This window comes from Thamnophis sirtalis, unplaced genomic scaffold (genome assembly GCF_051295495.1).
Source record: "Thamnophis sirtalis isolate CommonGarterSnake01/CBP01778 unplaced genomic scaffold, rThaSir2_p1.2 scaffold_12, whole genome shotgun sequence".
Lineage (NCBI taxonomy): Eukaryota > Metazoa > Chordata > Lepidosauria > Squamata > Natricidae > Thamnophis > Thamnophis sirtalis.
Genome location: NW_028261392.1, coordinates 55,847,626 through 55,864,110, shown reverse-complemented (window position 1 = coordinate 55,864,110; position 16,485 = coordinate 55,847,626). Strand labels below are relative to the sequence as shown.

The 16,485-nt window shown below is 40.6% G+C and overlaps 1 protein-coding gene across 4 annotated transcripts in view; it reads right to left on the bottom strand.

The window, feature by feature from the left end:
* LOC106547113 (flavin-containing monooxygenase 1-like) overlaps window positions 1-15,063 on the bottom strand; it is a 29,224-nt gene extending 14,161 nt beyond the window's left edge. The window contains exons 1-7 of one of the 4 annotated variants that reach the window (XM_087726675.1): window positions 14,931-15,063; window positions 14,087-14,194; window positions 12,982-13,057; window positions 7,670-7,806; window positions 5,616-5,804; window positions 4,918-5,080; window positions 1,180-1,322 (exon numbers count right to left, since the gene is read on the bottom strand). In XM_087726675.1, the coding sequence (XP_087582801.1) occupies window positions 1,180-1,322; window positions 4,918-5,080; window positions 5,616-5,804; window positions 7,670-7,801 (627 nt within the window). In that variant the 5' untranslated portion in view covers window positions 7,802-7,806; window positions 12,982-13,057; window positions 14,087-14,194; window positions 14,931-15,063. Of the gene's footprint in view, window positions 1-1,179; window positions 1,323-4,917; window positions 5,081-5,615; window positions 5,805-7,669; window positions 7,807-12,981; window positions 13,440-14,086; window positions 14,195-14,930 lie in introns of those variants that run through there. The other 3 variants (XM_087726677.1, XM_087726678.1, XM_087726676.1) reach the window with 3 other exon arrangements.
* Between the last annotated feature and the right edge of the window lie 1,422 nt (window positions 15,064-16,485).

Genomic DNA, 16,485 nt, shown 5'->3' with positions numbered 1-16,485 from the left:
GCTCCTTTCCCTCATCATGCTACGACAGGGCAGGGCCGGATTTTCCTATAGGCTAACTGGGCTTCAGCCTAGGGCCTCAAGATCAAGAGGGGCCTACATTCAAATTGTTAGCAAAATTAAAATTACACTATTCTAAAAACAGTGAACTCTAAAACACTGAACCGAAAATAAGGAGAAATTCTACGCATATGATTAATAAACAAACATAAAAATGTATTGGTTAAGATCGTTCCAGCGGCGTGGCAGTTGGGGAGCCCGCCCACGTTCCCAGCACCAGCGGTCGGGCGAGAGGCGCGGCCGCTCCCAGTAGCCGCCCCGTCGACGCGGAGCCCACCAGCGGCCAGGCAGGTGAGGGAGAGGGGACCGAGCCGGGCAGCTGAGCACAGCAGGGGAGGCGGCTGGCCTCGCTGCCTTTGCCGCACAGCAGAGCCGCTCTCTGTCGGGAGGCCAGCTATATATATATTGATATATATCACAGTAATGATGTATTTTATTGTCTCTCATGTAATTTACAAACTTAAAAATGGGAGGTGAAAGGGCCTCATAAGTGGAATAGCCTAGGGCCTCTTTTCATCTAAATCTGGCCCTGGACAGGGGGATTCCAGAATGAACCAAGAAGTTTAGATCCAGTAACTTTGTAGCTCACATCGTCAAGCAAAAGGTTGTCATTTATAAAATGATATTTGCTGCTTTGAAACTACATTTTCAGTCCATAGATACAAAAACACTGGCAAAGGACTATACTGAAGGTGCTTGTATCCACAAGCCCTTTGTTTAAGCCATATAACATGTGATTGGCCCACTTAGTCACAGGCATTATGCCTTCACTTGGAAGATCTCATCTGTTAGCAATATAAATTTGGTGTAGAACAAGCATTATCAATCTTAAGTTCTGAACTTATTCAGTACAGTAATATGGATCATTTACTGAATAAATTAAAAAAGCTAATTCTCATTTTATTATTCTCATACTCATATTAGCTGAGTGGTGTGTTTTTCAGGAAGATTTACCTAGAAGTTCCTCACACATTAGAACAATACTGGTAAGATAATAGTTTAAGTGACTATTCTCTTATCAGTATTGTTCTAAAGTGTGAGGAACTTCTCTACCAAAATCAATGCTAAAAAGTAGCCCAATCAAGTTCCCAAAAGTGAAGTAGTTCTGAAGCAGTACTTTACCTTTTTTGCTGTTTGAGTGGCTTCTACAGCAATATCTACTCCAGAATTCCCCATGCCAATCACAAGTACCTTTTTATCTCTGAATACCTCTGGGGTTTTGTATTCCCGGCTGTGAAAATAGTGACCATTAAACTTTTCTGAGCCTGTGGGGAAACAAAGGCACATCCAATCAACTATCAAATAAAACTTATAATAAATAATAGCAGATTCCGTCTTGATTGCAATGGTGGCATTTATATAGAACAAACCTAATATGCAAAGGTTTCCACCACAAAACCGCGCTAGACTAAACTGCGTCCGACTAAACCGCGTAGCTGACATCATCAACGGGGCGACAACAGCGCGGAGACAGAAGCACGCTGTAAACCCTAAACCTAAAATTAACCCTTAAACCTAAACCTAACCCCCCTAAACCTAATCCTAAACCTAACCCTAAACCTAATCCTTACCTAACCCTAAACCTAATCCTAACCCTTAACCTAACCCTAACCCTAACCCTAACCCTAACCCTAACCCTTAACCTAACCCTAAACCTAACCCTAACCCTTAACCTAACCCTAACCCTAACCCTAACCCTAACCCTAAACCTAACCCTAAACCTAACCCTTACCTTAAGTTGAATCGGCTTGCTTTCAAAGCACTATTTAAAGCACCCTTCTTTCTCCGCGCTGGCTGTTGTCGCCCTGTTGATGACGTCAGCGATGCGGTTTAATCGGGCGCGGCTTAGTCGAGAGCGGTTTTGACGGGTCATGTATGCAAAGAGCTTGACCCTTATATGAGCCCAACAAAGTATATTGTAGTCCATCACTGGTGAGAAATCTGAAACTGTAGTTTGCCAACTAGATGCTATCTAAGAAATTCATAAAGCATTTTCCTCAATATTCCTATAAACACGCATAGATGGATAGCATTTGGGGGAATTTTAAGGGCTGCTGATAATCCTTCATTCAATGACCATATCTGAGTTTCATAAAACAATATTCAATAATATGTTTCTGGAATAGAGTTGATGCTAACCGTCTTTGCTGGACACTGTCACATAAATTATCTTATAGTCCTCCATTGCGGTTCCCTGCTGTAAGCTAATTCTGATTGGTTTTTGTAAAGGTTTTTAGAAGTGGGCAGAAGGTCAACCTTTCTAGTCATAGGTTTCTTTGTTTCTTGTGAACAATGCTGACTTACCTACAGCTTGGTCATCCAGCAAAACTATTATCTCATTCTAAAGTAAACAAATATTTTAATTGTTCTCAAGCTTCAATTCCTATCAATCAATGACCAAGATGAAAATTGGTAGGATTAGAAGTTGATCAACATTTGGAAGGCCACAAGTTGTCTGTGTCAACTTTGTCTCGAGGCTCGTAAATTAATTAGGTCATCTTCTGGGAACTTCACAGTCTGTGCCAGTTCTTAAGCAAGACAGCATAATTAGGAGGACTTAATTTTTTAATTTTTTAAAGAGACCCTGCTTTGTAAATTAAAGCAAATTCAATAAAGACTTTTGTAAAAACAGAGAAAAACCCAAACTGGCAGAAATGAAACCATATCATCCTAAAGAGGGGAAGTACAAGCTAACAGGGAAACCAGAGACCAAGATAATGATGTAGATGTAAAACAGGATACAGCTGTGATGGCGAACCTATGGCACGTGTGCTGGAAGTGGCATGCAGAACCATCTCTCTTGGCACGCGAACCATCACCCAATCCTCTTCTGGGTTCCGGCGCACCAGCCAGCTGGTCGTCACACACTCGAGAGCACCGGAAACCAGAAGAGCAGGCAGTAGTGCGCATGCACACCCCGGGAAGATGATCTTCTGGTTTCCAACATGCGCATGTGCACCAGCCACCTGGTCTTCCGGTTTCTGGTGCGCACGAACACAAGCTACTCTTTGTGTGAAGTTGCTCTTCCGGTTTCCAGCACAGGCTCCTGTTTTGGCACTCGGTGCCAAAAAGATTAGCCAATGCTGGGATACAGCAAGGCTCTCTAGTATTGCTTGACTTTCTTATTTTTTTTTAAGAAATTGTTTTGTTGATGTCCATTATGTATCAATATACCTAATTACAATGGGTCATTGTAACTGAGAGGTAGAAACTGAACTGGAGAAGGAGTTAGACTCCATTTTGTGCCCCTACAGAGAGTTCTCATATGGCTGCAGCAAAATGATAATTTTCAAAGGCATTTATTTTGAGTGGGTCAGGGGACTCCTATAGAAGGCCAAAATGTATTAAGTTTGCACATTGTTTAGGATAACAATTTATCAGTATAAATCCCCTCAAATAATATTCATTTCTCCTTCCACCTCAGGTAGTACTGCTTCCCTACATTTTCTGTTTCACTAAGACACCAAAATGCAAACAAAACTCTTTTACTGTTCCAACAAACTCAGCTCTGAGTACAAGAAGCTAAAATTAAAACATAATTCAAACTTTTCTTTAGCACAGTTTATTAAAATGATTGTGTAATGCTTCGAGAATTCTAGTAAGTGAACAAACGTCCAACTTAAACCCAATAACTCTCAGTGTCTATTAAGGTGGAGAGTTTCTGAACTTGTTTTTCACAGCCCTAAGGTACAGGTATCTCTACCAATAATGGGGAGGTTTGTTGCAAACCTGGTTTGTTTACTTAAAGGTTGCTTAAATTTGGATAAGTCTAAGAACCAGCTCTTACACCCTTCCTCATCTTAACATTGCAAATGTGATGTCTATGTTTACAAAGTCCTTGGACAGCAAAGGCAATTAACAAGCAAGTATTGGAGCGCATAACACCAGACACGTCATTAGAAGGCAAAATCATGAAACTGTGTCTCTCTCACTTCACTGGACTTCACTGGAGAAAGCAATTATATTTGGAAGAGTTAGCGGTAAAAGGAAACCAAGCCATCAAAGAACATGGTGGCTGGACACTATCAAAGCTGACACCAGCCAGAACATAGAACAATGCAAAGAAATAGTGCAAGATTGGAAAAAGTGGAGAGACGGGCCCATAGAATTGTTGGGTTGGACTTGACTGAATGGATAAAATCATCATCATCATATTTACAAAGATGCTTAAATGTGTATGTACATACATATTTGTTCTGACCCCCTTGTTCCACACCAAAGCACACTCCGAGCCAGAGATAAACTACAGCATTTAATTAACAGACAAACATGTCCTTGACAGCAACCCAGCACAGACAAGCTTGGGCAGCAATAAACACAGATAAGGCTTGGCAGCAATCCAGCCTGCCAAGCTCATACAAAGTTCTCCGATTCTGTGTTGACTTCTGCAAAGAGGGGCGTGTGCACAAATAGCTTTTTATAGTCTGGAGAGGAGCCTAATGACCACCAGCTGAGTGCAATTACCTCCTGTAATTGCGTAATTGTTCCTGACGCCGAGTAGCTCTTCGATGGCGTGCATCCAGGAACAACTCACTACTGGCCTCTGGCTCACTCTCCCTTGTCTCCTCCCCACTGGTCCAAAGCTCAGGTGCCTCCTGGTGGCCAACCAGCCTCTCTGTGCCCTGCTTGGAGTTGGAACCCTGTCCAGGGTCCTCCACATCCTCCAGAGCCGACTCATAGGGCCCTTCGCTGTCGGAGTCTGGTGGCAGCTCCAACGGCTCCTGATAGGCCACAACACATATTATATTATCATTTCCTTAAGTATTACAATCTGTAATTTAACAAATGAAATGTGAAAATCCCTGCTCATGAAGCACTCTAGATAACACAAGTTCAGCAAAGTGACAATTGATTATTTACCTGGGTAACTCTTGAGTGGCAATGAAGGCTCAGTAAGGTAGCCAACACAAACCATCACAGCATCAAAAGTGGTTGAGCTCTGCTTCCCATTGGCCTCTGTAACAACTTCCCATTGGCCGGTGTTAGAGAAATCAGGACACTTTGTTATGTTGATTACTTTTGTCTGAAACATTTCCAGAAAATAATCATTTATGATGATGCAAAAAGGACTGAGCTTGCAAATACATCTGGCTTTGAGTTCATAGGCAACTTTTTGAGCCGAGGTGGCGTAGTGGTTAGGGTGCAGTACTGAAGTACTGAAGGCCACTACAGCTGACTGTTATCTGCAGTTCAGCGGTTCTAATCTCACCGGCTCAAGGTTGACTCAGCCTTCCATCCTTCCGAGGTGGGTGAAATGAGGACCCAGACTGTGGGGGCGATACGCTGACTCTGTAAACCGCTTAGAGAGGGCTGAAAGCCCTATGAAGCGGTATATGTCTAACTGCTAAGTCTAACTGCTATTTTTAGGTTAGAAATAGATGAATGTACTAATATGAACACAAGTGAACAAGTGAATAAGCCAAATCATATATGTGCTCTGGAAAGTTTACACTTTGAGAGGCAAACTCTGGGTTGGAGTGTCACTGAACCAAAACCTTTAAAAATAAATGTACTACTTTTTTCAATGTGAACATTCAGCCAATACTTTTAAAGCTTACCTTTACTTGAATATATTTCTGGAGATCAAAATGTTTTGTATACATCCTCAAATATTCCAGAAGTTGGTGATGGGGTAAAAAGGATGGGAAGTTTTCTGGATATGGAAAATCTGTGAAGGCAGACATCTCCTTAGAGCTGTTACTAACCATCGACCTGTACGTGCTGGGTCTTCCATCTTCAATGTAGTCCTATTCATAAAATATTACAAGATGATGTATTAAAACACCAGTTTGTTAAGGCATCGGACGAGAAACCAGGAGACCGTGATGCTTGTCAATATCTGTTAAATACAAAGATTTCCAAAAGGAATTTGGAATCTAAGCTTCTTAATTTAAAAAGGGGGGATAAAATGCAACTTTCTTCAGTTTAGACAGATTCAGGTAACATTTTCAGGCATATTTGCCATTCAATAGAAATAAACTATGCCATTTTCAGATGAAACACAATACTTGTTATGAAAAGGATATGTGAGGTGATTAAAGAAGGCTAACTGCAATTTTATTACCTTTAGGCAATATCTGTTAAATACAAAGATTTCGACCAGTGGTGGGATTCAGCCAGTTCACACCTATTCAGGAGAACCGGTTGTTGGAAAAAATCTTATTTTTTTTCCACTTTACAGGGCTAATCCTGTAAGGAAGGCAGGAAGGAAACATTCTGGTGTTGTTATTAGCCTAATCTTTATTGTCCTGCTTACAGAAACTGCCTCTCTGGTTAACCCTTATGACATTGTAACAGCTAAGATGAAGCGCCCATCGGCATGAGTGACATTGAATTGGCCATGCCCACACGGTCACATGATCACCGAGCCACACCTACCCAGCTGGTCATTAGGGCAGAGAACCGGTTGTTAAATTATTTGAATCCCACCACTAATTTCGACTCAAAAAACTGGAAGGTGGCAGATAGATCAAATACTGTGCAATACTTGGAAGGTGAGTACATTCTTTCATGGTTCTCCCACTGTGAATAAAATATGAAACTTATTTTGCACAATAAATGGCATAACTGTAAAAAAGAAATAAATTAAGTGATATTGATATTACTGTTTCCATGACATAACTCCTCATAAGTTTACGCCTGGAGAACATTGAGGTTAATGAGACACTAAGATATATAGAAAATTATGGGATGTTGCCGTTATTTTGCAGTATCATCTGTTTTCCTTATATGAAGTATAACCATGTGTGTGTATGTGTGCATTATACAATTTGTTCTGTTTCCACCTACATAGGTGCAGTGGTTAGAATGCAGTACTGCAGGCTACTTCTGCTGACAGGTAGCTGCCAGCAGTTCATTAGTTCAATTCTCACCGACTCAAGGTTGACCCAGCCTTCCATCTTTCCAAGGTCAGTAAAAATGAGGAGCCAGATTGTTGAGGGCAATATGCTGATTCTGTAAACCTCTTAGAGCGGGCTGTAAACAGGGGTGGGTTTCAACCGGTCCGCGGCGGTCCCCGCGAATCGGTTGGTCGGCGAACCCGGAAGTAAGTAACTTCCGGGAACGCCGAAGGGCCCACCTGCCCGCCCGCGTTGCTTACCTGGTTTTGATGAGTTCTGCGCTTCCACGCATGCGCAGGACGCATACAGCCCCTGCGGGATCCTCCAGGAGCAGCTGGAGCATTGCACAGATGCTAGTATGCATGCGTGCGCTGCGTGCGTGCACGAGGACGCCGCCGGCCCCGTTCCAACCGAACCGGTTGGAATGGGGCGAGAAACCCACCCCTGGCTGTAAAGCACTGTGAAGCGGTATATAAGTCTAAGTGCTATTGATATTTAAAAAAAGAATTGGGAAAATAGATATTGTACAATTATTAAATATTTTGTGAATATTTTGAAATGATTGGTAGGATAAATATATTGAATACTTTTCATCAGGACCTGCTGAGGGAAAAATAGTTTTATTTATCAGTTACTTTGCTGTTTAAATAATAAAACTTGCAATAAAAGCCAATCTCTCGTAGTATAAACATTCAGTTGTCTCATTTCATAGTTAAGCAACGTAACACATGGGCATGATAGAGATGGGTCTACGCTCTACTGTCATAACTTACTGTGAATCGCCACAATCCCCCTATGTCGTCACTTTGTTCAAAACAGGTTGGCTCTAGTCCCTCTTCCAAGCAGCACTTAATGGAGGTCAGTCCACTCACACCAGCTCCAACAATAGCTACTTTTTTCACCATGGTTCCTTGCAGCAAGAAGAGCAGAAATATATGGGGTTAGTATTTTAAAAAAATGAAAGTAGCTATCTGTTTCAACTTGTCATGACAGCTGGTTGGATCTTTCTTAAAAAATTGTGTTAAATAGTCCAGATAGTCTATGCTTAGGATCAGGAATGAGTTAAACTGTTCAAAGTTAGTGTAACAGGAAGAAGCTAAGATCAATGTAGAGATGTTATTAACCTCCTTTCTTTTTATTTCTTTTGTCTCAATATATTTTAGACCGTGTTTGTTAAAAATCTATACCATGTACGGGCTCTGGGAAGTAGGGGGGGGGAGGGAGGTGGGGTGTTAGGGGGGAGGGGGGATATATACTATGTGTTAGATTTCAAGGTAATACGATTTCACATGTATACTGTTTCTCTTTAATTTCTCTGTAAAAAATAGGACAAGCTGAATACATTGACATATAGTAGAAATACACCAAGGGGAGGAGGAGTGGGATAGAAGGAAGAGGGGTAGAGAGGGCGGGAGAGAGGATGGGAGGGAGGGTGAGAAGGAAGGGAGGGAGTGGACTGGGAAAGAGGAGTGGTAGAGGGGGAGGGGAAGTAGGGTAGAGGGGAATGATGGAGGGAAGATAGTAAGTTGGAGGGGGACGGAAGAAAGAGGTGTATGGAGAGCGGAAGAGGTATATTGGGTTTCTATTTGAGTTTGCGTTTGAGTTTTATTTTATTTATATTTCTGGGGGTATTGTTGACAAGAGGAACTGCTGTGATTATTGTTTTAATGTTGTATGGCCCCGGTTATGCACAGTATATATGTGACTGCATGAAAATGAAAAATGGAAAATAAAAACTTTTTTAAAAAAAAAATGTGTTTAACTTACACTTTCAAGTCTGAATTTTGAAATTTGCTTTTCTTACACAGGAGATTTCATTCAAGGTACTTTTATTCCCCAACTTTTGTTTGTAGCTTCCTTTCAGTAACATACCTCTGTCTGTTTCAGATTTGCTCTTGGTAGAATATAGAATAACACAGTTGGAAAGGACTGTGGAGGTCTTCTAGTCTATCCCCCTACTCAAGCAGAAACCCCAAACTATTTCAGGCAAATGGTTGCCCAGTTTCTTGTTAAAAGCCTCCAGTGATGGAGCATCTACAACTTCAGAAGGCTAGCCATTCTACTGATTAATTGTTCTCACTGACCGATAATTTCCCCTTATTCTAGGTTGGATCTCTCTTTTTTAAGCTTCCATCCATTACTTCTTTTCCTGGCATCAGGTGCTTTTGAGAATAGGTTGATCCCCTCCTCTTTGTGACAGCTCCTCAAATATTGGAACACTGCTATCATGTCACCCAGAGTTCTTCATTAAACTTGACAATCCCAATTTCTGCAACTGTTCCACCTCCAGTCCCCAAATTATCTTTGATGCTCTTTTCTTACCTCCATTAGACCAATTAGATCCCACAGACTAGGCCTCCTCCGAATTCCATGTGCCGGCCAGTGTCGACTGGCGACTACTCGGAGGAGAGCCTTCTCTGTGGCTGCTCCGACCCTTTGGAACGAACTCCCCATGGAGATTCGTACCCTCACCACCCTCCAGGCCTTCCGCATAGCCCTTAAAACCTGGCTGTTCCGACAGGCCTGGGGCTAAAGATTCGCTGCCCCTATTTCGAATGGTATGACTGTTGTGCTTTTTAATTATGTATTGTAATTTAATGAGCTTATATGCCGCCCAATCCTGGAGGACTCTGGGTGGCTTACAAATACGGGATAAAATAAAATAACAAATAGGGGAAAGACAAAAACAGTTTAAAAAACACAACATACATTAGGCTTAACTGGGAGTTGGACCTGATTTATAAATCAGCAACCCCAGGCCTGTTGGAACAACCAGGTTTTGGTGGCTTTTTGGAAGGCCACGAGAGTGGGGAGGGTCCGGCTCTCTGAGGGTAGTTCATTCCACAGAGCTGGAGCAGCTACAGAAAAGGCTCTCCCCCGAGTGGTCGCCAGCCGGCATTGTCCGGTCGACGGCACTTGGAGGAGGCCTAGCCTGTGGGTTCTTATCGGACGTTGGGAGGTGTGTAGCAGGAGACGGTCTCTCAGATATCCAGGTCCAAGGCCATGTAGGGCTTTAAAGGTAATAACCAGCACTTTGTAGCGCGTCCGGAGACCAATAGGGAGCCAGTGCAGCTCGTGGAGGATAGGTGTAACATGGGTGTACTGAGGTACACCCGATATCGCTCGCGCGGCTGCATTCTGGACCAACTGTAGTCTCCGAACACTCTTCAAGGGCAGCCCCATGTAGAGTGTGTTGCAGTAATCGAGCCTTGAGGTGACGAGACCAGCTGGTTGGTGGGCATGTGCATGCCGGAAACCAGAAGAGCAGATGGCAATGGCGTGTGTGCCCAGAGAGAGGGCTCTGCGTGCCACCTCTGGCACACTTGCTATAGGTTCACCATCATGGGTATAGGTTCTACTGCTTCAGCAGGAGGATGGACTTGATGACCCAAAAGGTCCCTTCTATTCTATTCTATTCCATTCCATTCCATTCCATTCCATTCCATTCCATTCCATTCTATTCTATTCTATTCTATTCTATTCTATTCTATTCTATTCCATTCCATTCCATTCCATTCCATTCCATCTCATTCTCATTCTCATTCTCATTCTCATTCTCATTCTCATTCTCATTCTCATTCTCATTCCCATTCCCATTCCCATTCCCATTCCCATTCCCTATTCCTATTCCATTTCCTATTCCTATGGCTGCAAATGTTGCACTGATGTTCAGTGAAAATAAGATGGGGTCTTATTTTCTTTGACCCCTGAAATAAGCGCTTGGCCTTATTTTCAGGGAGGTCTTATTATTTTTTTATGTAAATATGTTTATTTTCATTTCATTTTGTACAGTCACATATATACTGTGCATAACCGGGGCATATAACATTGAACAATAAACACAGCCCTCCCTCTTGTCAACAATACCCCTAAAATACAAACCCAATATACCACTTCGACCCACCATACACCCTTTCTTTCACCCCCCCTCCAACTTTCGTTCTTCCCTCCAACATTCCCCTCTACCCTACTTTCCCTCCCCCTCTATCACTCCTCTCTCCCAATACACTCCCTCCCTTCCTTCTCATCCTCCCTCCAATCCTCTCTCCCGCCCTCTCTACCCCTCTTTCTTCTTTCCCTCTACTCCTCCCTTCGGTGTATTTCTACTATCTATCAATATATTCAGCTTGTCCTATTTTTACACTAGAATTAAAGAGCAACAGTATACAAGTGCAATCATGTTACTTTAAAATCTAACACATACTATATTTCCCCCCTCCCCCCTAAGACCCCACCTCCCTTCCCCCCCCCCGACTTCCCAGAGCCCATACACGGTATAGCTTTTTAACAAACACAGTCTAAAATATATTAAGACAAAGGAGATTAAAGGGGAAAAAAAGGAAAGTCAATAAGATCTCTACGTTGAACTCAGCTTCTTGCTGTTACCTTATTATTATTTTTGAGGTTCAGGAAGCCTCTTAACCTCTGCCTGTGGCCCCCAAATCAGCCGGTCCAGAGAGGGCCAGAAGTTCTGTCTCTGTTTCTTGCAGTCTTGCCAGCCCTAGTGTGGCTGGGCCTGACACTCTTTTTGGGTTGCGACTAAGAGAAGGGGTGCGGTACCCAGGGTTTGCGGGAACGGCCTTTGTGAGGCCATTCCGTGTGGATGGCAGGTGCATGCGGGGCGTGTGGGGCATGTTTCCACCCCTAGGAAATGGTAGGGACCGGCTGCACATGCATTTAAATATTTTAGGAGAGGCTTATTTTGGGGGGAGGGCTTATTTTAGCCCATGGGCTCAAAAGCCCAATTGGGCTTATTATCTGGGGAGATCTTATTTTCAGGGAAATAGGGTAGTTTTCTACCCTTAAAGCACAAGGGCCAAAAATAACAGATTCAATATCCTGCCCTGCCATGAGGAATGATATGGATAAGACAAAAGGCATAAAGAGTCAGAGGGGGGAAAATAACTGTGGTCAGTTCCTCTCCTATTAAGAAATATGTAGTTGAGTATTCAAGTAGAGTTTTTCTGTCTCCCAGATGACAAGTATGGCCAACATTCTCTTCACAACACTACAAGGCATAGGAGATTCCTCCCTTTGGTACCAATTATCATATCACTGATACCATCTTATTAGCAACTGACGCACCCTTTTACCATGATAATATGGTGAAAGAAAGCATGCAGCTTGTAAAGACTGTAGTGTTTGCTTTCTTGCTTCTTTTTGCTGAAACACTTAAATTCTTATCTTGAAAATATTGCATAACCTTTTGAAAATGGATTGCTCCCAGCCATTTGGAAATCCCTCTATTACAAAATTAATTGAGTTTCAGGATCTTGAACTTTTCCTGCACTGTTGACTTAAGCCCGTACATTTAAAACATCACTTGGATCAGCTGTAATCCTCATGAAATGGAAATCCTCTCACTGTTAACTTTTAACTCATAATGAGTTGGCATTTCAACTTTCAGCTAGAGTTCAATCAGCTTGTCAATCAGAAACCGTAGCTAGGAAGTTGTCCTAATTGTTAGAAAGATATGGCTGTTTTTTTCTGTACTGAAATTAAATGGATTTCTGCTAATAACAAAATTACACAGCAGATAAATTTATTCTTCACACAGTTTGAGGTAGAATAACATCTCTATTCCATTCTTTAAAGAGATTTTGCTTTCTAAATGCCAAGTGCAATACACACAGCCCTTGGTTTACAGCACTGTCCTCCATATCATTCTCTGGCTATGGACCCAGAATCCATACATTTTAAAGCCAAGTTTGGAAAAAAAATAGTTTAGAGAAATAGTTGATAGTACAAATTCTTCCCAATAAGAGGATTGGATAGAGCTGCCGTTTGTGACAAAACAACATATAGGGAAGGAACAGGGTTGATTATAAATTGCAGGAAAAGAGAGCAAATATTGTAATAATACTAACATTTTAATGAAAAGTGTAAGCATTTTTATGTATGGGAAGAGAAACAATTAGCAGAATATTACCATACATATATTGACATATATGAAATTATAAGGGAAAATCATAACAATTATATTAGTAGAACTCAAAGACTGAGATGGTGAATATAATTACAGTAAATCAAAGATGAAAACTAAGCACGAACAGATGAATTAATACATTTAAAAATAAAACAATACCTTTATTACGACAATTTCAGATATCTTAAAAAGTATGCAAGCTTTCAGGTTCTCCAGTACTTTTCTTCATGCAAGACTGTAAACACAGCAATCAGTTAGTAGATAAAGTGAAGAAAAAAAATGATGATAAACATAAATCTACACATGGTATGGTGGCACATTTTCATGGTATTTTGGTTAAAATTTTAAGGATTGGCTTATTCACAGATGAATAGTCTTAAAATAAACCATTTTTTTCCACAGAAGGAACAAGATAGGTATGAAGAGAAATGTCTGTTTCTTAGCTAAGTCATAGGAAACTATTTTGTGCTGGACATCCATTTGAAAATTTGAAAATATGAGGTGAATGGGTGGGAGAGCTGCTCGTAAAATGGCTGGCACATGTGGTTGTGACTCTGTTTTTTCTAGTTCCTTGAAATATTTATAATACGATCATTGCCTTTGCCTGTTCCCCTGGCAGTGGATGCTTCCAAGCAAGGCACACTTATTGCAATACCCTTCCCTCTAGTTTTATTATGTCCATGCAAGGTACAGAAATAAGGATACTGTCAGAGATTTTGTTATATATTGTATGTAGTGTCAAATTATTTTCTTAATTAAAACATTTGTTAAGCTGGAAAAGAAATATGAGAAAGTAGTACTGTATGTAGCAACTGTGGCAACAAAGTTGGGGAAATAATAAATTGTCCAGACTAGAAGATTGTCTTACAAAATGAATGAAGCTTGCAGAAAGGCAAAGCTGACTAATTTTATCAGGGAAAATACAATAGAGACTTTTAAAGGATTAGAAACTTTATAGAGAAGTTTTGCTGAAAGAAGAAAAGACTGAACTGGTGATTTATGGATTTGCGGATTAAAAAGGGCTAAAGAGGAAGGGGAAAGAGTAAGAGGCAATTACTTAATAGAAAGGTGGAAGTCATAATTCTATGCTTTTTTTTCTTTTCTTTTTTCCTTTAATTTTTATATTTTTATTGTATTGACAAATTCTCATGAAAATATTACAAACCGGTTTAAAATATCAATTATTTGTCCATCCGTTAAAAAGTGTGGTAGAGATTATAAGAACTTCAAGAGAAAGAGTCATGATTCTTAATTGGTTGCTTACCTTTTTCTTAGCTTAAATCTTCAACTCTGAGCGAGCACTCCTAAGAATTAAGTGTGGATTCAAAATTTATCCTTAAAAGGTTTGGTAGGTTAAAGTACCAGACTTCTCCTAGGATGTGAAAAGTGAATAATTTGCAAAGAAGTAGAGAGCCAGTTCACATACAGACATTAGAGTTTCCACAGAATTCCTTTTGAGGACCTCATTGGCTACCTCCTCTGGATACAAATTTAAGCTACTGCTCCTTTTGCAGCCCAATATATTCAGTTAAAGCCTTTATTGGTTTCATGTACAGAAATTTGTGGACAGCCAACATGTGAGGTTGTTTAATGAGCTGCAAAATGAGGGGGAAACCCTGGTTTTAGTCCCCTTTTAGGCATGAAAACCAGCTAAGTTAGTTTGGTCATGTTCTTAGCCCTAATTAGTTTCAGGCTCCGTAATCTCCTGTCTGGAAAATCATCATAAGCTTCATTGTAAGAATTAGGTGAGTACAGTATGAAAATAAGAAAAGCCTGCATTAAGCAGAACAAATGTGAACATGTGCTGAAATTAATGATTGACAACACATATAGCATCACCACAAAATATACAGTATATCACCAGAAACACATACAAGATTACTTTCCATATTCAAAACTGCTGTAAAGGCAAATTATAGTTATTCTGGTCAACTGGCAAAATTAATCCTCCCTGTATTATATAATTCTAAAAAGCAACAGAAAAGGATTTTAGTGACAAATCAATCCCTAGTTACATTCAGCAGCAACATTTTATTTATTCTCATTATACATATTTCCCTACTTTGGAATGTTTTTAGCCGAAGATTGACATATGGTCACAATCTTACCGCATTTCAGAAGTTCCCTTCAAATCTTCTTCAATTTTACAGGCTTACATAAGTTGCTTTGAAGGAATTGCTTTGAAATAGAGTACTGCAATGGATATGCGTGGAGTGTGTTGCAAGACTGTGTGGAGGGGTGGAACTGCTTTTTCTGGGAGGGCAAAGCAAACATTGTTTTGATTAATATTGGATTACACAACGGAACTTTGTAAACTGACATGACCATCATGTGGAAAGAAGCTGTTTAATCAGATTCGATCAGAGGAATCTCTGACATTTCAGCCAAGAAAAGAAATAGCATTTCTATAGTTTTTTCCTAGTGAAAAGCATTAAAAACCTATTTAACTAGAGTTTAACACCTGAAAGTTTTCTTGCAGACAGTAGCAAAAACATTCCACACTTAAATATGATTAAGGATTTACTTGGACTGCTAGGTTGCCCCATCAACAGAATGGGCAGACAAGTATTTCTGGAGGCATAAATGGATGATGCCACCTTCTTTCAATCCCCTGCTCATCTTCAAAATGATCTCAGGACTCATTCTTTTCCTATGATCTTTCCTATTATATTGCCTCAAGCATTCCTGTCTATGATTTAATTTACTGCAGGCTAAATCTAACATTTGATTTATTTGACATTATACTACTTCCCCAGTCTATTAAATTGACAATTCTATCAGATAAAAAGATAAGTTTCAGCAGACATGAATTGTTTGTGACAATCTCATGCTGTCTCCTCTTAATTGTAATACACCCATCCTACTCACAAATGAACTGCTTTTCAAGGACCTTTCCCAGAAGAGATGTCTTGTATTTTCTGTTAGGGATTGCACCAGTAGAGGCTAAACCAATTTCATTGTATATATGATGTACAATGACAATAAAGGCTATTATTATTATACAATTGTATCACAGCGGCCAGTTGTTTCGCCGGATTTGGCATTGGTTACTAGTCGGGCCCTACCCAGGGGCCTAGGACGTCATAACGTATTTTCGTAATATGCGTGCAGATCCAAGCAGTGCGGCTTTTTGCATTTGACTGATGGTGATTTTGTCAATTTTTAACTGTTTTAAATGTAATTCCAGTGCTTTTGGAATAGCACCCAGTGTGCTGATTACCACTGGAATTACCACTGCTTGTTTGTGCCATAGTCGTTGAATTTAGATTTTTAAGTCCTGGTATTTCGCAATTTTTTCATGTTCCTTCTCGGCGACCCTGCTATCACCTGGTATTGCGATGTCTATGATTGTGACCTTATTTTTCTCAACCAGTGTGATGTCTGGTGTATTATGCACCAGTATTTTGTCCGTTTGTATACGGAAATCCCACAAGATCTTGACCATCTGATTTTCGGTGACTTTTTCAGGCTGATGTTCCCACCAGTTTGTTGCTGTTTTAATATTATAATTTTTGCACAAATTCCAATGGATCATTTGTGCTACTGAATTGTGCCGCAATTTATAATCAGTCTGCGCAATTTTTTTACAGCAGCTGAGTATGTGATCAACAGTTTCATCAGTTTCTTTGCAAAGATGATGATGATGATGATGATGATGATGAT